Source organism: Anastrepha obliqua, chromosome 4 (genome assembly GCF_027943255.1).
Source record: "Anastrepha obliqua isolate idAnaObli1 chromosome 4, idAnaObli1_1.0, whole genome shotgun sequence".
NCBI classification, from domain to species: domain Eukaryota; kingdom Metazoa; phylum Arthropoda; class Insecta; order Diptera; family Tephritidae; genus Anastrepha; species Anastrepha obliqua.
In genome coordinates this window covers 11,088,899-11,113,211 of record NC_072895.1, presented here as the reverse complement: position 1 = coordinate 11,113,211, position 24,313 = coordinate 11,088,899, and the positions used below count along the sequence as shown (strand labels likewise).

General features: G+C 35.8%; 1 protein-coding gene across 1 annotated transcript; it reads right to left on the bottom strand.

The window, feature by feature from the left end:
- Positions 1–2,266: 2,266 nt before the first annotated feature.
- LOC129243670 (uncharacterized) lies at positions 2,267–11,851 on the bottom strand. Its single transcript, XM_054880862.1, has 8 exons — positions 11,202–11,851; positions 10,520–10,834; positions 7,628–7,824; positions 7,351–7,527; positions 7,129–7,275; positions 6,880–7,020; positions 6,686–6,808; positions 2,267–3,347 (listed from the first exon to the last, which is right to left on the bottom strand). Exons 1-8 carry the CDS (start codon positions 11,457–11,459, stop codon positions 3,245–3,247), a joined length of 1,461 nt encoding a protein of 486 aa, XP_054736837.1. The 5' UTR covers positions 11,460–11,851; the 3' UTR covers positions 2,267–3,244.
- Between the last annotated feature and the right edge of the window lie 12,462 nt (positions 11,852–24,313).

Sequence of the window (24,313 nt, the reverse complement as noted above, 5' to 3'; positions counted from 1 at the left end):
TCATTATTTTTGTAGTTATTAATGATGTTTGGGAATACTTTATTGATAAGTTCGTCTTGCGATGAGACAAAGTTACAGAAATTCTGAGGAAATGAAATCAGTCCACTCGATTCGTCGACAGGTACTCGACCATTACCGATAGTCAGTAATTGCTCAGAGAAATCTTCAGTAGCTGTATCATTATGTAATGCAACTTTCATGTTTGTTGTCAGCTGAAGTTTCTTCTCATAGCGCCATAGATTCGATGATTTGAGGCAAGCGTTTATTTCGTCAGCAGCCGTTGATCTCGGAATTACTGGCAGTGTTTGGCGAAAGTCGCCAGACAGTAAAATCATTGCGCCTCCAAAACATCTCGATTCATTGCGTATATCTTTCAATGTTCGGTTAAGTGCTTCTAATGCACGTTTATGCGCCATTGTGCATTCGTCCAAGGTGATGATTTTCGATGCTGATAAAACTTTGGCCATTGCTGAGTTTTTTGAAATATTACATGTTGGTTCTTCAATTTTTTGAAGACTTACGGCTCCCTTCTAACAATGTGGCTGCTATTCCAGAAAAAGCAAATGCAAGCGCAATGTTGGACTTCGCACGAATAGTGGCTAAAATTACTGACATGCGGAATGTCTTACCAGTTCCACCAGGAGCATCAAGGAAATATAAACCACAATTTCCATCATCAATTGCCTTCTTTTTGTTGGCGATTCAACAGTGGTACATTCGTTTGAACTAATATAATAAATCTACTTGTTGATCTCTGTTATCCGCTCGACGATTTCGCATTGCCAACCGAGCCGTTTCACGGGCTGCCTCGCTTTGCTCTTGTGATTGAGAAGCACGAAGTCGACCCATACTAACGCGGCGCTCTTCACGGGCAATCCCTTGTGCTTCTTCAGTCGTTTCATTCGCAATGTTTCGTATCCTTCTTGCATTACGGCTTTGTCGGGAAAGATTCGATCGTCTTGGTCGCGGCATTGATAATGATGATTCAAAGAGAATACAAATTACTGTGATTATATATTGTATTTCTGACAAAATTTATATTATCAAATTTTCTACTTAACCATAGACAAAATTACCTTTAGCTGTCATTTGCGTTTTGTTATACCACATTTTATAGCGACTTCACGGAAACGCGTTCGAATGAGATAAAAAGTTTCCTATGCCCGTCTCCTGGTCCTAAGCTACCTCTCCACCAATTTTCAGCCAAATCGGTTTAGCCGTTCCCGAGTTATAAATAGTGTAACTAACATGACTTTGTTTTATATACTTAGGTATATAGATATGTTTTTTTTTCTAAAAATCAATATCCCAAGAATCACCTTTTCCTTTGCAATCACACTCCGAAATAGTTCGAAATGAAAATTGAAATCAGCCTTCTAACCTCCAGTACGTGAATAAAACCAATCGTTAGTAGTTTAAATTAAATTGCAGAATACACTATAATTTTTATTAATCATAAAATTTTGTTGCACATTTTGCCGAAAATATTTTAGTTCTACACAACCGAAAAAAAAAGAAAATGTTTAGTTATTTTGATGATATCTTCGTTTGATTATGCGATTACTAATTAGGAACTAACGATGCAAATAACATTTATAAAATGAAAAAAAAGATAATTATTGAATTATGCTAAATTTCTATCTATCTATGTGTGTACATACGGCTATATTATGTAAGTATGTATATGCATTATGTATGCGTGCAGTTATATTTGTATGCATAGACTCGTATATGTAAGTGAGATGTCTGCACATTCATGAGCCATCAATCAATATTACTTATGGTGCACGATTTCGGTGCGCTCTTTCAACTTTATGATCTATGAAAATATCTTTGATTGTTGATGGTTGGATATGGAATTGATGCGTCGTCGTTGTTACTGTGCAAGCGACGTTCATTTCAAAATGCAATCTCACTTTCATTCATCTTCATCATACGCTAAGCTTTATAATATAAGTATCTACATTCAGCATTTTGTTCCTTTCTTCTTTGTTCCTACTTATCTGCTCATTGCATTACTCGGCAGCATAATTTAAAATTCTGCTACTGTGACACTTTTCTATCCACCGGACGTGTTGAACGGGATAACTTTCCCTTACCACTCACATTTAACGCACATAATAGTCTAGACGGCAAGTTATCCTTTTGGGCTTTCTGCTTTTCGATTACGATTTGTAGTTTAGTTGAGAGTAGAAGTAGAGATTTGTTCGATAGATTCGAGAAAGGAGTTTTCACAAGGGAGACATTTTATATATATATATATATATTGTTTTTTTTGTGATCTTTGGTATTTTTTTTTTTACTTTTTTTTGGTAAATTTTTTATATAAATAGGTTGAAAACTTTTTTTTTGCTGCTTTGTCATTATTTGTTGCACTACTACAAAAAATTTCACGCAAAATTTTAAATACACTTTCGAAACTAGAATTTTGTTTTTTTTTTCATTTAACAACTGAATGATGGAGTTCCTTATTGATTGGAACTTGAAGCAATTATTTTATAAAGATAGTAGTGAAAAGTAATAGCTAAGGGGGATGGGTGACTAAGCGATTAATTAAAATAAAAATATTTGTATGTTTACGCAAGATGTTTACGTTGGTTATAAAAAAGCGTAAGGTGTGAAGAGTTGAAAATTTAATTGCTCTCGACAAAGCAGTGCGGAGAGAGATGTGCGTACATACGAATCTCAAGCTAAAATCTGACGCAGCATTCTTGCTTTCTCTCTAAACTAGTACTCAGGCGAGACACACGCTGATTTGTGTGTATGTAATGAAATAAAAAAAAAAATTAAAAAAAAACTAACTTAAATTTGAGAATTTGAAAAGCGTGAAAAGTATTACTAACGGAGGTTTTGTTGGAACTATCAACTATTAGCAAAGAGGCTACTGACGATCGGGTCTTGTTGACTATTTGGGCGCATTTTTTTTGTTAAATTTTCTTTTAAACTTTTTTCATAACGACTTTCTATAATTTTCTATGCGCGCCACTTTTTTTACTACTATGTATGTTTGTTATTTGAATTTCTTTCCTCTCTTCCTTGCGTTGTAGTTCTCTTTACGTGCTCGTTAAATTGGTCATGTACGCCTTGCTTTTCTATGGATCCGATTTACTTCATAATTGCAGTTTTTTGTTATTGTTTATGCCAACGTTCATTGTCGCCTGCGTTGTATGTTTGGTGGATTGTTATAAATTTTAGGTTTTGTCGGCAAAACACGATTCTTTATAGCTTTTTCTTTTTAGCAACATTAATAAACGATCAGCAAATTGTTTTCATTAAATCCGGCCGAGTGGCCTGCATTGCGTACGATGAAACAGGAACCATCAAAATGCATGCGTTTCTCGTTGCGACTGTGAATAGAATAAAGGTAAATATTTTAGTGAATGAAGGTAAATATTTTAGTGAATGAAGATAAATATTTTAGTGAGTATTAATTGAGTCTAAGAAATCAAAAATAAATTTTGTTTTGAGGGTAAGGTCCAATGCGTGTCTTTTGAATACTTAATTTAAGTTTATGACTCTTTTAATGAGCGGGGTGTGTCATTGGCTGATTTTGTAATTATAATGTTTTGGTAGGAGCACCGATCAATATTTTTCAGTAATTGTTAGAGATATACATTTTGAATAAATTCTGCCAAATGTAAATTTTGGAAAATAAATTCATTAAAATTACTGCTTTTAATATTTTTTAGAGATATAAATTTTGAATTAATTCTGAGAAATATAAATTTTGGAATATAAATTCATTAAAATTACTACTTTTGATATATTTTAAAGATTTAAATTTTGAATAAATTCTCAGTAATATAAATTTTGGAACATGAAATCACTAAGACAACTACTTTTAACATTTTTTAGAGCTATAAATTTTGAATTAATTCTCAGAAATATAAATTTTGGAATATAAATTCATTAAAATTACTATTTTTTAAATTTTTTAGGGATCTAAATTTTGAATAAATTCTTAGAAATATAAATTTTGGAACATGAAATCACTAAAACAACTACTTTTAATATTTTTTAGAGTTATAAATTTTGAATAAAATCTCGGATACATAAATTTTGGAAAATAAGCTCATTAAAATTACTATTAGGTGCGCAACTAAGTTCCCGCTGTTTGTCAATAGATGCCGCCAGCAGTGTGTGCTAGTCGATTCTAACATAACCTAAACGTCATAAACCAAGCTTAGATATATGGTAAACAAACTGATTTGGCACATCAGAGATTTTGGTTTGGTATCACATACTTTTGGTTTTGTGAAAATGTCTGATTTTGTGCCGAATAATCGTCATTTGCGAGAAGTGTTGATTTTCCTCTTTCAGAGGGCTACAAAAAGTTTGTGGAGATGCTGATTTAAGTAAAATAACGTGCCGAGATTGGTTTCCTCGCTTCAAAGACGGTGATTTTAATGTTGACGACCGTCCGTGAGAAGGAAGGCCAAAAACCTTCGAAGACGCTGAATTGGAGGCATTCCTCAATGAGGATCCATGTCAAACCCAAGAAGAGCTTGCTTCAGTATTAGAAGTTACCTGCCAATCCATTTCCACATTTCCAAGCGATTACATGCTTTGGAAATGATTCAGAAACAGGGGACTTGAGTTCCTTATGAGTTAAAACCAAGGGATGTTGAACGTCGCTTCTTCGCCTGTGAACAACTACTCCTGCGGAAAAAAGGAAGGATTTTCTTCATCGCATCGTGATGAGTGATGAAAATTGAATTCATTACAGCAATCCAAAGAAAATAAAGTCATGGGGACTGCCCGATCATGCTTCTATGTACGTCGTCGCCTCGGCCGAATATTCACGCTGCGAAGGTTATGCCATATATTTGGTGGAACCAAGTTGGTGTTATTTATTATGAACTGTTAAAACCAAACGAGACCATCACTGGGGATCGGTATCCACTTCAATTGATGCGATTGAGCCGAGCACTGTGCGAGAAGCGGCCGCAATACGCGGAGAGGCATGAAAAAGTGATTCTATAGCATGACAACGCTCGGCCTCACGTTGCCAAACCCGTTAAAGCCTACCTGGAAACACTGAAATGGGAAATCCTACCCCACCCGTCATATTCTCCAGAGATTGCGCCGTCCGATTATCACCTGTTCCGATCGATGGCACATGGTATAGCTGACCAGCAGTTCCATTCATATGAAGGCAACAAAAACTGGCTTGATAGCCTCAAAAGATCAACGAGTTTTACCGCGACAGTATACGAGACCTACTAGAAAGATGGAAAAAAGTGGTAGCCAGCGATGGGCAATACTTTCAATGATTCACTTGGAACCATTTTTTTCAGAATTAAGTTGTATTTTCCTCACAAAAAGAGCGAGAACTTAGTTGCGTACCTAATATTTTTAATACGATTTAGAGGTATAAAGTTTGAATAAATTCTCAGGAATATATAATAAATTTTGGAATATAAATTCATCAAAATTACTACTTTTAATATTTTTTAGAGACATAAATTTTGATTAATTCTGAGAAATGTAAATTTTGGAATATAAATTCATTACATTACTACTTTGGGTAGCCCTGCCATAGCCCGCCCTGACAACCCAACTTTGCTGCAAAATTTTTCGTTGGTTTTGGCTCCACTTTCGGTAATAGCGCAAACGAAAACATGTCAGTATAGTAAAAATGAAAATACGAAGAAAATGATTGGGTACCCAGGAACCTTTTTAAAATATCGCTGAGAAGAGAAAGGAAAATTAAATAAATCAAATCCGACTCATATTCACTGGGCATCTACGTTTGCACTGGGGTGCTAAAGGTTACTAGGCAATACTACTTGATAAAAAAAATTGTTACTCAAAATAGTTCTTCGTCCGATTAGGCATGCGCGCTTCACTAAAAGATACCGTACAGATTGCAGGAATTAAGGTTTTTCAGATAAAGATTTAAGGGAATTTTTACTTCTACAAAGTTTTAGCTTCTCGTGTAAGCGACTTTTTTTTGATTTTTGCCAACTCCATAATTTCTGTCAAAAATTGCCATTTCGAGAGAATTTAGAATTGTCAGAAAACCATGACGCAGAAGATTGCTCCACTTAAATTGGAACGATTGCTTTAGATAAAAAAAAAGAAAAAAAAAATAATTGACGCACTCATTTCTGTTAAGTATTTGGCTGAGCTCCTCTCCTCCTATTTGTGGCATGCGTCTTGATGTTGTTTCAGAAATAGAGTGACCTCTAGTTTTAAGCCGACTCTGAATGGCAAATGGTTTTATATGTATATAGAAGGTGGCACAAAATGAATCACCCTATCGGTAGATTTATAACTTTTGCAAATGGCGTCATACGTAAATCTTATTTGATACTTGAAAACTAAAATCTACGATACTACGGAACGGAAGGGTGGTGATTTTTCATTTACATGGGGCTCTCATTAGTTTCATCTTAACAGTTGACACGGGCCTGCGTTTACGTTGGTGAGTGTGAACACCATAACCAGTTGCAGTATACAAACAGGCAAGCAATAGAGCGCGTAAAGGTCAAAATAAAGATTTCCATCACTCAAAATATTTTTTTTTTTTAATTTAGTAAAAAAGTTATGCGAAAACAGAACTGATGATTAACTTCGAGCCACCTTGTATGGCTCATTTTATTTCTTAATTCATTTAATTTATTTTTCAAAAAAAAAAAAAGGTTTATGAAAACATGCTATTATTTTGGTCTATTGAACTTACCGAACAAACAAATGCGACGTCTTGCCCAAGGAGGCTGTACAATGAATACCTGGAGTGGTTAAAGTGGCCGAACCATTGCCCGGGCTGGTGCGAATCAAGCATTTGTTATGGGTGCGTGTTAGCCTAAACAGATTAACATTTTTTTTAGTGAATGTTCCTACAATTACTACTCTTAATTATTTTATTTCACTTACTTTACGAGCCCATCTGCGGCTTGGGTGATACGAAAACCATTAATTTCATAAATTTCGCTGCCCTCATCGGTGCACGAGTATGTGGAGTTTTGTATAACTTCATTAGCATCCTGCACATAGGACGGGCCATGGCGTGAATCGCTGTGATATACAAATTTGGAAAGGATAATATGGAATAATGGAAATATCGCAAAAAAAAAAAAATAAAGTAATATAAAATAGAAAAATTTCAAAGCAATTTGCACGCACTCATAAAACACCGTCAAAGTGTAGTCCTTCGTGAGATCGGTGAAGGTGTCGGTGGTAGTGCGTGTACCAGCCGTATCCACGAGATAGATCAAAGCACACGACTCGCTAGTGAAGCTGACACCCTTGTACCACATTTTGGCGTAGCGGCTGCGAGGAAGTGGACAAAGTGAACAAATTAATGTTTGTATACAATAAATTGATACCATCTCCTGGTTAGCTTACACATAATTGTTGGTCTTCATGCCATCGTAGGTGACAATCTCCACCTTGGAGCCGCTCTGCAGTATGCGCCCGTTGGGGTGAATCAGTGCCGAGTTGCTGCAATTACGCGACAGAGCAATGGCCACCATGCTCCGTTGATTTAGAACGCGCACAGCCTTGTCCAGCGTCATGTCAATGCTAAGAAGTGAAAGTAAAAATAAAAAATATGCAGACATATTTTTTGTTTTTGGAATGTCATAGCATAAGCTTTACAAAATGCAAAACTTCAGGAACTAACCGTATTCCATCGCGCAGACGCAGCTGTATAGTGCCATTGGTCATAGCAATGGGTCCAGCGCCTGGGCAGGGTGGTGGAGTTGGGTTCTCGTATTCGACACCGCGATGGCTGCCACTCAAGCGACCGACAGCATACGGTGGTGGCGGCATAGGTTGTGGGAATTGTTGAGCGTGATGAGACGGCGACATTGCAGGTGGCTGGAAGTAGAAGAGGGCGGAGAAATGAATTCACTAAAAACATGAAAAAAGCGCTTTGTTGAAATTTCGTACGTGGGGGTGTGACAGTCTCTCATAACTTTTTTGCTTTTGCAAAAAAAAAAAAAATTAAAAATTGTTTCAAGGCTTTTTGAAAATATAATTTTCTTTTTATTTATTTATGTTTTTCTTTTTTTATTGTAATATAAAACGTGTATTACAAAATTAAAGTATGTTGCTGACATAAAGGGACTCACAGGTGTTTGAAATCAAAAAATTAAAGGTTCATCAAGGTTCTTGTTCAATATGAATGTCGTTATTATGTGAACCATGATCTGTACGGCGGCCACCGGAGCCGCTGCTGGGTTGGTGCTTGACTACCATTCGGAATTCAGAAAGAACGTAGGTTCGAATCTCGGTGAAACACCAAAATGAAGAAAAAGTTTTTTCGAATAGCGGTCGCCCCTCGGCAGGAAAGGGCAAGCCTCTGAGTGTATCTCTGCCATGAAAAAGCTCCTCACAAAAATATCTGCCATTCGGAGTGAGCTTGAAACTGTAGGTCCCTCCATTTGTGGAACAACATCAAGACGCATGCCACAAATAGGGGGAGGAGCTCGGCCAAACATCCAAAGAGGGTGTACGCGCCAATTACATATATAAGTATATGTATGTATACATATATAAATAAAGATACAAAGAGTTAGAAAATGATATTTGCAAGTTTTGAAGGTAGGTCGTAGTTGTTAACAGATGGTCTGAAAAGTCCCGGGCCTAACAAAGAAAAAACGTTCTTGGTTTTGTTCAAAATTAGCTTTATTAATCAATGTAGGCAAATAGGCGAAATAGGCAAATTTTCCTCAGTTTCAGCGACAACCTCTTCAGTCGAGCGAAATTTCATACCGGCGCGCGAGTTTTTAGGTCTGCGAATAGCCAGTAGTCGCTGGGAGTTAAATCTGGCAAATACAAGTAAGTTTTAACAGAGCTTTCTCATAGTCAAATGCCCATGCAATATAAAGCCAACCGTTCCTTTGATATTTTTACGATGTCAACTAACTCACTGCACTTCACTTTTGGATCATGCAAACGATTTTGTGGATTTTTTGATGTGTTCTGGTGTTACCGCCTCAGCAAACCATGGTTTTACTGTTGTTTCTGATAGAGCGGAGTCCCCGTAAAACTTTTCAAGCCATTGTTTTGCTTGAGCCGTATTTGTTTTTTCCATTCAAGAAGGAGTGCAAAATCAAGACACGAAACAACTCTTTTTGATCCCTTGTTTTGAAAATAGCAAAAGTAGCTTCACTCTTGGCACAATAACTCACGAACTAATGAATAGAATATCATAAAATTTTAACAGCTGTCTTCTAAAGGTCAGTACTAACTGAGAAAGATATGAATGCAATAAAACTAATGACATCTATGTGTTATGCTCGGGACTTTTCAGCCCATGTGCTACTTAATGATGTTTTTTTGCGCCATTGTAAAAATTTAGCTGCCTTTACCGCCGTGGTCGACAACTCATGTTGAGAAGTTAGGGGTAGTCAGAATTTTCAAAAAATTAGATTCTTTTTGCATTTTCTGAAAGTATAATACCTTAAAAATATTGTATGAAAATTTGAAGTGAGTCCGGCAAATACTTTTCGAGTTATTAAAAAATTAACAAAGGGCACTCAGGCGCTCCGGATGCGGCACGTATGAAAGTGCAGATAAGCGCGCTAACGATAACATTCGAGAAGATAGAATGCTACGTAGGCAAAACAGCAAATCGGTATTTTGGAAGCTGCTATGACGGCTAAAGAACTATTATATGGCCCAAGAATAGAAGACACCGTGTAAGAAATTAAATAATTCGTATAAGTCTACATAAATCGATAGCAAAACTTTAAATGCGTTTTTCTCAAAACTATGTTTTTTGAACTGGTGATCACGTAACTTAAAAACCGATTGGTAGATTTCAATAAAATGTATACTGCTTTTGAAAAACATAAAAAAAAACTCGATCCTGATCGAAGAATTTCTTTTTTCCAAAAATTTCGATTTTTTTCAAATATTTCGATTTTTTTTTTTAACAATTAATTGTCAGTTGTTTTCTCGAATATCTGAAAAATATTTCCTGAGGCCGTCATATTGTTAATTTTGAAAAAAAGTTTCAATCAGGCACAAGATTATCTAATAATAAAACTAATTTCTCTTGTCTGATTGATTTTAGATGAATTTCCAAGGACTTCTGATGATCACCGCAAGGGACTTCGGGAGAAACGGGCTCCATACAAATAGCGTTAAATTTTACAATTATTACTTTTTTTTTAATTTTGCTTAAGTCAACTCGAAACATGATGTTTTAATGCTATGTTTTTATTTTAGTAAAATAAAGCAACTGACTAGAAAAAATAAGTTATTGAAAATGATCATTTTTTCGGACCTCTGGCTACCCATGTTAAAGGGACATGTTTCTTTTTCCAAATGCGTTTATGGTTCCTTTGGCAGTCTTGAACCATAGTTTTCTCAAAAATCATTCGCTTTAAATTTGTTTGTAAGTTTTTCTTTTTCAGTCTTATCTTTTAATTTTTATTTATTAAAATATTTTGGAGTATTGAATATTTTATAAAAAAATTATACGTTGGCTCATTTAGTCTTTTTCACATGGTTTGCGGAACTAAGTTTCCAATTCTTTTGCGGCCTTCATAGCCTCACAACTTACCATGCGACACATGTCATTTTCGAATCCATAGATCGGTGACGGTGGTGGCGCCACAGGGTAGCGAGTATTGAACACACCCCTTGTCATGCCACCGCTGCGTCCAGTTAGCGGCGAATCGTAGCCTCCGTAGTGATGGGGCGAGGCAGCACTCAAGTGCACTGGAATGGACATTTGACGCGCTTGAAGCGCGACCGATGGTGTTGAAGTCTCCTTGGGCGTCATGCCGCCACCAGCGACTGAACCGGCATTGGCGGAAGCAGCCGACGAGCGCTGCTGCTGTGAAACAAACGGCGTGGCGCTGGCATTGAAACGAGACTGTGAGAAAAAATTAAGAGAAAACAAATTACTTACAATCCACAGTGTGAGTGCAAAATGTTAAAGAGAAAGTAATAAAAAAAAACATGTCAAGGAACAACAAAGACCTGAGAGAGCGTAAGTGCGAATAATTGGGGTTGACAATCAGCTGACAGCCATCGATAGTCAGCTCATTTTCACCCATCTGACAGCGCGCTGACATAATTGGAAAACAATTTTTCTTTGCAACTCTCGCAAATGGATTTCCGCTGTCAGAAATGTATACACGTCAACTGATACACCTGATTTCCGGCACTCTGTCACTTGCCCTTGATGCGAAAGTCAAATAAAGAGTAGCAGTAAGAAAGCGAAAGTGCTGCTGACTTACCGATGATGGCGCTATGGCCGTAAATACCGAGCGCTGGCGCACCCCATTCGGGGTTTTTGTGGGCGAGCGCAGAATGTTATTGATCTTCTCGTTCATGTTGACGCGTGCCAGGAAGTCCTCGGTGTTAAAGCCAATGACGCTGCTCACCGGCAGGGATGGGGTTTTCGGTGTTTCCGGTTGCGCAAGCTTTGGTTTCTCCTCCAATCGTTCCTTGACGGGTGATTTAATCTCCGTAATATTCTCAGAATTCATTATCATGCAATTCTTAAGTAAAATTCGCTTGTTATTATAATCCTCAGCAATTAAACTGAAAAATTGTGCGGTTTTACGAATAGATGAAGGCGTTGGAGATGGCCACTGGTCACTGATGTGTTGCAATACGGTGCGTGTGTGTGTGTGCGTGGGTGTGTGTGCGGGCGTTTGATGCGCGACGAATGCAAAATTTATGTACTTTTTGTATATTTGCAGTGTTTAACGATATGCGAAAATTATTTGTAAGCGACGCGTTACGTTTTGCGTTTTCTGCAAGAAAACTTTATTGACACGTTTCGGAGAGAGAAAAAACAGAAATTCCAATTTTTATTGCATGTGTCTGCGTGCGTAAAAAATTTTCAACTGAACACGAAATGTTGAAAATTCACAAGACTTGAAAAAAATTGGGAAAGTGATGTTGTTGAAACAAATTTCAAGGGTTGCTATAAAATTCAAAAAAATGCATTCACCTGTCGGTGTGGCAGTGACGAGCCATACGAGCCATAGCGCAACTCAGCTGTTGTTGACCGGCTGCGGGAGGGGAAATGTGCGGCTGACAGGTGGACGTGGTTTGAAAATTCAGCTGTTGAAATGAATTTAAAAACAAAATTTAGATTCGGTTTGTTTGCATAATTGCAGCTGTTAATGAGAATAACAGTGTACAACACTGCTATTAGCAAATGTTGATGCCTACTTTTAGGCGCATCTTGTTTTTAGATGTTGGCTGGAGTAGATGTTAGTCGAGTAGAAAAACATGAATGTTAGCCCTCTAATGTAAATGTACAGAAGTGACTCGGACCATTCATTTGCCTTTAGTATTTTTTAATAATCGTTTTGGCGTATGATCACAATCCCGCGTTAAGCCCACTTTTAGTTAAATATTTAAATACTAAATAACTAAATATTAAGAACTGGATTTATTTTCTTTATTACCATAGCCAATTTAGTACCATGTTTTAGTAACAACCGGCTTTCTATTACATTTAAATGACACCGAATCACAAATTCTGTAGGATAATAAATTTACATTCAAATATTTTGTTTTACTGTTAACTTTGAAAATTAAAAGCAGGAGAAAATTCGAAATACTCCCGTGCTCACAATAATATTAGCGGAAAATGTTGCGAAATTTCACCCATCCACGTAATTTTTTTTTATAGAAAATAGTATATATAGGTACAGTGGTCACACAATTTATTCGTACACTCGCAGTTTATCAACAGATACACCTGATAGGAAGGAACAAAATTTCGATATATTCGTAGAGAATAACATATTTATTCAATATTTAAGGAACAACAACTTTCAATTTCGTTTCTGGAAATACAGAACTTAAGGGGTAACACCACTGTAGAAATTTCAAAAAATTGATTTTTTTTTTATAAGCTTAAAAAATTCTTTGAACCTTTTAAAATACAGAACAAAAAGTTTTATACGTTACCGAAGTTTATTTCATAAATATTTTAAGCTTTTAACCAAGCGTTTGTGACTGCTACCTAACGACTTCTCGCAGTGAATCATCTCCTGGGCGGTTGTAGCCTAATGACTAACATCCTAATAGTAAACAAATGTAATTTTAATTTTTAGTTTACAAATGTTGTTAAAAACCTATATAGTTAGGAATTCTTTAGTACATTTTAGCAACTCACGTTGGTACAACTACGGTTATCGTGTACAACTTACAATTACTTTTAAATTATCCGACGGAAACTTGTTTCCCAGTTTACATACGCTTTTGTGTAGTTTGTGAACAGGTTTTTTGTGTTTTGGTAGTGATTTGAAGTAAAAATGGAAAATAAAAAAGTGTACGAAAAAATCGTATCCAACGCGGCGTCGAAGCGCTGCAACGAAACGACCGTTGAACAGATATGAGGCTGAAGGCAATTCGGAAGGAGTAAGTGCATCTGCAAAGAAATTAGACATGGCTAACGAAGACTTCGATATTAATTATGATTTTGGCAATAGAATTTTAAATTTTGTGACCGTTTTCTCATTGATTTCACAACATGTGAAGTGTAAAACGTGCGATTCTGAAATCGCTTTTCATGAAAGAAGTCCTCGAGGTTTAGGATTCAAGATAGTAATTGCTTGTCCTAATTGCCCAGACGTTGTTATTCCAAGTTGTAAATTTTTAAATAAAGGATACGAAATCAACCGTAGAATAGTTTTAGCTATGAGACTACTAGGCAAAGTTATGCGGGTCTCTCGGGGAAGTTAGAGCTATTCGTCTGCAATGTGTGGTGGTTGGACTCCGATGACGGCTTCGGGGGTTTGGAGCTTAAGAAGGTGGTAAGAGTCTCCCGATGAATGTCGCTTAACTTCTCTTTATATACTGCGCGGTCCAGAAGTTGCTGTTGTGGTTCGTCCTTATACTATATGTCATATGGCGAATCTGTTGACTGACTGCTGCTTTGTCACCTATGCATTGAAATCAAATACCTGATACCTACTAATAAAGGTGCCCAAGTATGTATATCTACCACCATCTCCATTCATTACGCCAAAAAAATTATAATAAAATACCCCATTTTTGCACATCCACGTAAAAAAATGAAATCGAATTTTGCGCAAATTCCGTTAACTCCATCTGATTGCAGTTCCAATATACATAATAAAAGGACCTAACATAACCACATAACTGTAAATATGTTTGTAGTCCATAGCTCGACTTAATTGCCAACGAGCAATTACTTAATTTGATTGCGACGAAAAGGTATAAACCAAACTGTAAAACAAAAGGCCATGAAAGTGATATGAAAATGTCAACAATTATGCTCGTACACAATGACAAATACACATACACCCAAATATACAAGTATATAAATTTCTGTACATGCGAGTACTTATACCCGTGCCTTCCAACTCACACCTTTACGACCTTCCTCAATGCATTGCAATGGAAAATGGTAAAATAACGAGAGTTGTTAGCCTTGTTGATGTAACGGAAACGGTACAGGGATATGTGCATATGTATTTGCATACATAATGTTTTTTATGGTGATTACGCTGATGCTGCTTCTGATATTGAAAATGCACTCTTGCAGCTACACGACAATACCTTTTTGATGACATTTATGGTAGCTGCGATAGCACCTGTGCTGGACTTACAACCGATGCAGAAAGGGCCACTACGGCGGGCAACAAACTTTCGGTGGCGGTAAAATTTGGAATTTGCGAAGGGATTCAATGTCTTCAACCACAGATTTCAGATGATTGTTTGTAGCATAGTTGATGTGATGATTGATTTTTGGAAATTTGGGAATATAGGAAAACTTTTTTCTTAAAAAGGAAGCGTTGGAACAGGCTGATGAGGTTAAAATATTGAAAACCAAAATTTGTTCTCAGGCCTTGAACCTTCATGAGATAAGGAATTTATATAATTTCGCAAGTATTGCATCGTATTGAAATATGACCACTAAAACTAGGAGCTTAAAAAGTGCTAAAATTTTTCAACTTTTGAGAGCCTTTTTTTATTCAAAATTAAATTTTTTTTTTAATTTTTTTGATTTTTATTTCTACTAAAGTTTCCAGGATTATCGGCTTTCAAAATAATACGTTTTTATGGGTACGGTGGCCCAAACAGCAAAACACAATACAAATCGAAATTTGAGACAAAATGATAAATTCCTAGGTAAGTGAAATGGTTGAAGCACCAATCTAGCGCCGTTTTGATAAACCAGCCAGAGCTGTTGATGTAATAGAGAATTTTGATGGGATTTAGTTTGGCGCCCTTCAACAGGCTGTCGAAGAAAGGAGCACCCAGTACCCTTAATCGTATAGCTGCCAAACTCAGATATATACAGAGGAAGTCTTCTCTGAAAGGTCCCCACAGCTTCTGCATCGGAGGTTAAATGGTAAACCTAGCTTTTCCGCGAGTGCCCCGTTCATCCAATGACCAGTTAACAAAGCTACGAGCTTGGAAATTGAATGGCGGGAATTCCTCAAGACTTTCTAAGTCCTCTGTTTATTGTACTGGGGCCATAGGGTGTTCGAAATAGCACATGAAGAAATGGAGCTCCAACTTTTCTGCGTTTTTCTAAGAAAAATCTAAGTTGCACAATTCTCTTTTAACAACAGTCAAGGGGATGCCGATAAGCGGATAGGATTTCAGTAAAAGGGGGTAAAAAAGCTCTAATTTAACAAAGTTTACACCGAGTTACAAGTCATTCGAAACTTTTTTAAAGTTGTGACTGCCATTCGGAAGTACACAGGTTCGAAACCCCGAGCACGAAACACGCAATCCTCATAATTCAGCCGTTCAACATAAAGCTGTAGGTGCCTTCATCTGTGCAAAATATCAACACACACATACCCGAAGCAGGAGAAGAAGCTCGACGAAATACCCAAAAACGAGAGCAAGCGCAAATATAAAAACATATACTTATGTAACATTTAATATATATATCAAGAATGAAGAAACAGAATTGCGCCCATCAGAGAGCGCGTGACGTCCCATTAGAGTAGTTCTGCAGTGCTGCCAATGCTTTGCTCTTCGCAGTAAAGGTAGCCTTTTTTATACCCAAAATGTGAACATTTTTGAGTTAGGTGTTTGTTTCTAACAAAATGGCAAGTAAGAAAAATTGTTAAATTGAAAAAAAGCTAGAAAAGACCAGTCTTGCATATAAAGTTTATGCTGAGAAGATTTCAGTGCTATTGGAAATTTTTTGATTCTTATAAAATTCGATGTTTTGAATGTGCAAATCGAATTTATTGCTCCTTTTGTGGGTATGCAAGAATATTGGATCTACTTCTCTCAAGTCTTTGTAATATTTAAATGTTTTTATAAATTTTAAAAGGCGTTTGAGCTTACTGAATATGCATAAAAGCCGTGACTTCATAGTAAAAATAAAAAAATAAATAAAAAATATAAGATAATACTGAAGAAACCATAACGAAATTTGTTTGAAAAAGAAGTAACTTTTCTTATTACGTAACCTCAAGCTTAGTAAAAAAAATTGTTATCGGATTTTTTTTAAGGAATTCTCTTATCTCAAGTTTTAAGTACAAGGTTAGATTTTTAAAATTCTTTTTTTTTCCATACAGTCTATTGCACATAACCAAAACACAACTATTTTAAAAAACGCACATTTCACAGACAATTTCTCACGCATCCAAAATTCTTTAAGTAATCAAATCATGTCACAATCAAATGCCACATTTGTTGACGATTTTAGTTTTACGTTGTTCATTGCAGAGTGAAATGGAACGCTGAACAAAATTATTTCCATGTATGGTATTTATTTGTGCGTGGAAAGAAGTGGGGAAAGGATGAGGAAAAAAAATCGTTCAACTTGGGCCCAGGACTGGTTTAAAAGGCGAGATGAGTATTCGCATATACATTTTTGTATTTTTTCACACTTTCTATATTCCAAAAGAAATTTCGAAGTGTTCAAGGATTTAAGCAAACCATTTATTGAGGAACTTATAGATTTGTTCAAAAGCCAGCCGTCATTGTTGAAAAATAAGAGCAATACATATAAATATAGAAAATATAAAAAAATAGACTGAAACGCTAATACAGAAAGTGTGAAAAAAATAATATCCGCGTTCCATGTTCACTCACCAACGAACAACGTTAACCTAAAATCGTCAACAAAACCAATTGTTTCGATTTGTTTCACGTCTGTGGCCTGCTTAACACGCGTACGAATAGCCGACAATATGACCAGATCGTAAAAAAAGTAAAGCTAAATAGAACTGAGTGAGTTATTGAACTGGGTTTTGAAAAATTTATATTTTACATAGTTATAAACATCACCTTTCAATTAGAAGAGGCTAGAAAAATGAAACTAAGGAAAAACGAAATAAAACTCCGAGGCTAGAGAACAAAAAAAAACAAACAAATGCTAAATCAAGTAACGAAAATGGTAATCTGGTCACATCGATCACCAATTGCGCAGAGAACAATACGAAAATTAGCTGATATTGTCAAATTCGCTGCCAGCAAAGTAACGATATCATGCCCTTGGCAACATGTAAACTTTTTATAGACAGACACAGCATTACTGTTGCAAACTCCAACTGGACCCTGCGCTATCAGTAGACAAACGTGGCCCGCATGCAACAGGGGTTGCACTAAGAGTCTACTTAAATGAAGTAGGAAATATTTAAGAATCGTAGTAGGTTTTCCATCTGGGCACTGTCTAATGAGAAGGAGGACGAATGCCAGTAGATTAGGGGCAAAATCCAATGACTATTGCAGAAGCTGTCAGGATATACATAGAAGTGGAGGAAACAGTCGAACATCTTCTATGCGGGTGTAAAAGACGGTTGAGATTACTACGACTCGCTTTTCCGGAAAATATTGCGGGTGTTGTGAATCTATAACTAGCTAGTATAGCCAGCTTTTTAAAAGCCACGCAATGGTTTAAGGTCAAAATATGATCTGGTCAAATACTCCTATTTCACAGATATTTTTTAGGAATTTTTTTTTAGAAAGTAAAATACGATTATTTTGATTTTATAATGTTATTATTGACATCAAATAAATGGTATACAAAAACCTTTTTTTTTGTTTTGACAATTTTTTGTAGCAGTGTGGCGCCAAAGTAAGCGTCTTAAAAAAAGGATTTTGGAACATCTGAAACGAAAAAGTTAAACTGATTGTTATTCTGTAAGCTTGTCATTCTAGCAGGTGTCACAATGGGACATTTTTTTTTTTTTGAAAAATAACAAAATGGCGGATTTTTTTGGAAAAAAGGTATGTTTTTCGGGTGGAATTCAGACTGTTAGGGCTGAAAAGAAACGAAGGTTGCACCTGGCAGAACTACTGATGTCTGGAATAACTGATGATCAATCAGATCAATCGGTTAAATAGAATTTGCTGTAGGTCATTGACAGATAAAAAAAAAACGTTGGTTTGCTACTTGCTCTCGAACGCTCCGGAGCGCCCGAACGCCCTTTGTTAATTGTTGATTAACTCGAAAAGTATAATTCAGGTGCACTTCAAATTTTCACACAATATTTTTAAGATATTATAATACTTTAAGAAAACATAAAAAAAAGATTTTTTTTTTCAATTTTTAACTAGAAGGCCAAGTAGAGTAAGCATAGGACAGTTCCTGTGGTATCACAAGCAGCCTCAAACTGGCCTTGGTGCGTCGAAGGACAACAACTTCACCTAACTTCCACCTAACAGTACTACGATAGGCGCCACCTCAATATTCTCACCATCGTTACTATATATTTTTATATTAAAATATGAATTTTGTCTTTCTATTATATTTTCTATTAGGCTACCTGTTAACATTAGCAAACCTAAATCTTGATTTTTGCTTATAACAACTCTCTATTTTGACTCTGTATTTGTTACCCTCGTTTTTTCAATTATTCTTACTGTATTTCTTGGATGCGTTGCGTGTTTTCAATTTAACATTTCTTAAGCCATTTGAGAGCTGCAGAGGTTTCTAAGTCAAATGAGTCAATAAATGATAAATAATAAGCGCTAATTATTGCATACTTAAAGCGGAAGGCAATAAAGGGTTTCTTAATAAGAGGTGTTATTTTGATATTGATATAAAAAATCTATTTTTTAATATAAATGATCAGATGTTTATTTCATCATAAAGAGGAAGGTATGCCGTTAATAGTGGAAAATAACATAAAGCAAATGACCACCACGACCACACTCACAGGGCAATATCCTTTTCATGACCGAATTGTAAAGGGGCTGCCCTATGTTCACGAAAGCCTCACAAATTTCATCTTTGAGGTCTTGAATCGACCCTGGGCTGTTGGCGTAGATCTTCTCTTTCACGTGGCTCCAAAGAAAAAGGTCACAAGGTGTTAAATCACAAGATCTCGGTGGCCAATTGTGATCACCTCTTCGAGAGATTACACGGCCCGGAAAATTTTCCCCTAAAAGATCAATGGTTTCCTCGCTTGTCTGGCACGTAGCAACGTCTTGTTGAAAATAAACGTTGTCCAGATCAATACCATCCAATTCCGGCCATAAAAAATCTTTAATCATCTCTCGATAGCGATAGCTAACACCTGTTATTGGACAACTCTTTATTAAACGTAATTCGTTAATTTATGTTAAATTCACTTTAGGACCGTTGGCGAGCAATTTTTACGTTACAGAAGGCGCCGTTGGCGTAAATCCGGCCCTGAATCAATAAGGCATTTTTTATTATCCAAATGCTTCTTTATGGCTTATGAATCATTATTTTGTTATTTCCATAATAAATTGTTTGCATTTTCGTCATATCGGTTGATTTTATTACAGATGCCAAACATGCGTATATTGGATTTTTGAAGTACGGCGCATTCGGTTGCAAATGTAAAATATGAATATCAGCAAAAGAGATTTCGGGAGAAATTAATGCTAACAATGAACTTAAAATTAGTATAAATTAATATATATAAAGCAGTAGAAGTGACGGAGTAGTAAAGATAAAGTGATTGCTCGGCTTACTAGCTACAAGAGGTGTTTTTAAAAGTTAAGAAGACTTTTTTTTTTGTATTTATTTGCACAGTTTGAGTCTAATATTCCATACTTTAAGTAAACATTTCCTTCTGACATCACTTCAAAGCCATTGTGTATGTATGTGTGCAGTTATACTTATATGTATGCATCTACAATAATCAATAACTCCCAGAGAAGGACCTTCATAATATTTATTATTCATCTTGGCACCACCCAAAATGGATTTATTAAATTATTGCGTGTAGTGAAATTCAATCATTTTATTGCCATAAAAAACCAATAAACACAATTTTCTTTGAAGTGCTTATTAATGCGTGCACTTGGAGCCACTTTTTATAAAATCGCTATTCATAAGTGGGTGATATACTTTGAATGCTACTTTACTTATTTGTGATAATTTTCCTTTTTACTCGGAACATTTCACTACCTCATTTCACTCATTGATAAAAGAGGCTGCTGCAATCAACATTGAATGATGATGATGATGATGAGCAACAAAAGGCGATTTATCATTAAATCGATGGTCAATGGTGGCGGGAGTTTATTGATCTGAATTTTTCACGCTATGTCAAAGCATAGCCAAACTCAGACAGGCATAGTAGAGGAGAAGCGAGAGAGAAAAAGGGGGAGTGGAGCGTAAATTGGCTAGGTGACATTTTTCTAATTTTTTGCGAAAAGAAGGCCTTGTACTTTGTTAGCTGCAAATGAAATGAAATGAAATAGTAAACACCAAATTCTATGAACGATACGCAGGCATTGTTGTGGTGTTGGGTACATTTGTCAACTGAATTGTCAATAAATGACAATAGAAAGCGAAACGAAAAGCATTAATGAAAGTAAAAGGCATTAACGCAAACGCAAAAATCTTTTATTAGTTTAATACACTGTGCAACAAAACACACAGTTTTTTAAATAAGATGTTGCGTTAGCGAAGTGTTGTTAAAGGTGATGAGGAAGGATATTTTTTGTATGCGTCTAAGTTTACGGATAAATTTCTTTGTTTTATGTTTTAAAAAATTAAAAAAAAAAAATTTTTATTATTTTTTTTGTTTTTTTTTTTTTTGTTTTTTTGTTTTTGTTTTTTTTTTTTTGTTTACTGCTTCTTATTATGAAATTGCACACGAAATCACGAAATCCATGCATCTGAGCTAAAAAATTTGTTCAGAAATTTTGTGAGGAATACTGCAAGCATATTTTCTCTAGAATATATCAACCCTCTACCCTCTTCACTTATGCGTCTTTTTGTCCGTTTCGGGAAAAATAACTGCACACAGATTTTTGAAAATGCACAAACTGTTTTTTTTTTATTTTGGTACATATCCCTTTTTTGAAATAAGATGTTGCGCTAGCGAAGTGTGAGGTTTACGGATGCATTTAATAAAAAAAATTTCTTTAACCTTTTTTTGTGTTTTATTCGCGAAGAAAAAACTCTCTCTTCTCACCATAAAAGGAAAACTCCGCAATAAATTATCTTTTTGTTAAAGTTTGAGGAAAATAAATACAATAATTTTGGTAATCTTGTAATATTCTTCTTCATTAGAACGACCAACAAAAGTCTTGCCGAAGCAAGGTATTTTAAGCGCATCGCACATTTCGAGCGCCGATGCAAAAGGGTTAATTTCAAAGCGTTGACGGAACGTGTAAAAATTAAATAAGAATGTCAAAAAAGGAGTCTAATTTTTTTACCATAAAAAATTATGGCAAAATTAGTAGCATCAAGAAAATATTTTTTGTTTTTTTTTTTTTCAGACCATCCTAGTGTATAATGTACATGCCTACAAAACATATTAGTCAGTATATTTATAAGACATACATTTCATAGCAAACAAACAGTCTTTTTAGCACACTTTAAACTGGGATAAAAACGCTCTATACACTTCAGGCAACAGCACGGAAGCACAAAAAAGGTACATAAATAACTAAATTAATAAAGAGGAAGAAATATATTACTCTATTTTTTTTCTTCTCTATGTGTGTGTGAATGATTAGCTTCAAATAATTTGTTTTCGCATTTCATTAGATGAAGAATGATAACTAAAACTTTTTAGATCAACACAGAAAGGCTCAACTACTTTCTGCTGTTGGCTTTAATAGGCGATCTCAAACTGTCTCTTTTAAGCACGCAAGTCCTCACTGTACCACTATTTATGGAAACCACTAACTTTTTCACACAACCCTGTCATTTATTCACTTCAAGATCCTATCAAGGAGAAGACCTTCAATCAAAAGGAGAAGGAGTGAGATCGGGTGTATAAAAAGAGTGCACTATTACTTGACATCCAACATTTAAATAGTCGTTATGATGAATATTATGCATATATACCACTGAAGTCGAAATTTTCAGTTGAACCACAAATGTAAGTTTTTTATTTGAAAATGGTGAACAATTTTTTTTCAATGTAAGTTGGGTTAGGTATCTTATATATAAAATAAAGTCAACTTTTTGTGTGTGTTCGCTAACCGGCCATGACTTTGCACCGAATTAAACCAAACTTATACACATTGTTAAATAGGTATTGAAGATGGTTTACGTATAGTTTGGATGCCTATTGGTGGATAGGGCTCGAGATATAGGTCAAAACGTGGACCCGGGTAACCTTCGGATGTGTATGTACAATATGGGTATCAAATGGAAGCTGTTGGTGAATGCTTTAGTACAGAGTATTTTTCATGCCGCTCCGTGACTAGGGTCTCGAGATAGAGACCAAAACGTGGTATTGAATAAAGAAATAACTAATATGAGAATAAAGAAATAAATAATATGAAAACCATATCTTTTTTGTTCTAAACCATATCTATTCTATTTTAGTGTGCCCAGCGAAGCGGGCCGGGTTTGCTAGTATATTTATATAAAACTGGATTTTGCCGTACATTCTAATTGAAATATCCACTGAAGTGAATTATCGTCGTCGTGCAAGCAATTTTTCGATTATTAAACAGAAAGTAGCAAAATCACTTTACCTCACAAAAAATATATTAGGAAGTGCTCCGTGAAAAATCATCCCTTGAACCTCATTAGTGAGTAAGAGGATAATACGCATCTGAAGAATGACTTTTTTCAAATTTATTTATTAAATTAATTTATATGATATTTCCGTTGCCAATTCAGAAAGCACAAGTTTCGGAAATTGACGGTTTTCGGCCAAGCGAAGCAACTCTCTCAAGTCTGACTTGTTACTGTTTTGGTGAGAGATCATGCGCCTTTTGGATCTTGTAAGACCTGACTTTGAGATCATTTTTCAGTATGCGGCGGATGCTATGGTCAGATATTTTCAGTTCTTTCGCCATTTGATTGGAATTTCGTTGGGGATTTCGCTCAAGTCGCTTCTTCACTTTTTGAATCATTTCACGAGACGTTTCAGTCCTTTGATGACCACCTCCATGATGTTTCGCGGTGCTACCAGTATCCTTGTAACGAGTAATGGTGCGATAAAAAAACTTTATTTAGTTCAAGGTGCTCGAGTTCACGAACAATCGCTGGTTGTGATTTTCCAGCCAAATATAAAGCAATCTCACTATTACGTTTGAAATCCATTACTAATTTTCTTTTTTCACGTTTATTCTCGGCAAAATACTTCCGCGCGCTTGAAAAGAATGCTCTGGACGGTCATTTAGCCAACTAACAGACAGCAGATGCACGTGCATCTGAAATCTGTTACCCGAGCGGTCTAAAGTTGGTTGCACTTCTAGTGTCGGACCCTGTATATTCTCTTCGAAAACATTAGTATCATTGATCACAGCATTCCATAGAATGCAAAACATATAAGAAAATGAACTACTACTTTTTAAGGAACCTTTACATTCCACTTCTAATATTTTTCCCTGTTCCGGAACGAGTGTGGGTGTAAAAAAAAAAACAAAAGAATTTTGCCAACTACCTAAAATTATATCGCACCCTAAATACGAAAGGGTCACAACTCAAAATACTAAGATTTTCAGGAGAGACGAAAAACGTTTTATGTAAAAATTATTGTAATATTTAAAGAAAATATTGTTCCATCATGAAAATATACAAAATTGAAGAAGGTTCTACTATAGGGTTTTTCAGTAAGAGCGCTTCAACTTTTGAACTTTTTTGAATAAAACACAAACGGTTTGACTTTTTTAATAGGACTATGGTTAAGTTCGTGCGGTTTTTTTCGCAATTTGAAACTTTATTGACGTAAAATGGTTACAAATTTAATATTCAAAGTATTGTCCATCGCTTGCTACTACTTTTTCCCATCTTTCTGGCAATTCACGGATTCCCTTTGTGAAAAATTCGGTCGGTTTTGCCGCAATCCACGAATCGATCCATTTTTTGACTTCATCGTAATTACGGAAGTGCTGGTCAGCCAGGCCATGTTGCATCGATCGGAAGAGATAGTAATCGGATGGCGCAAGGTCTGGACTATACGGCGGGTGGGGTAGGACATCCCATTTGAGCGTTTCT

What these genes read in the sequence shown, in the direction of transcription:
- LOC129243670 (XM_054880862.1), bottom strand. Translation starts at nt 11,459, where the DNA reads ATGATAATGAATTCTGAGAATATTACGGAGATTAAATCACCCGTCAAG. An exon ending in ACTTTGACGGTGTTTTATGA is followed by an intron (nt 7,021 to 7,128) that starts GTGCGTGCAAAT and finishes TGTATATCACAG; the next exon opens with CGATTCACGCCATGGCCCGT. An exon ending in GCCGCAGATGGGCTCGTAAA is followed by an intron (nt 6,809 to 6,879) that starts GTAAGTGAAATA and finishes TAATCTGTTTAG; the next exon opens with GCTAACACGCACCCATAACA.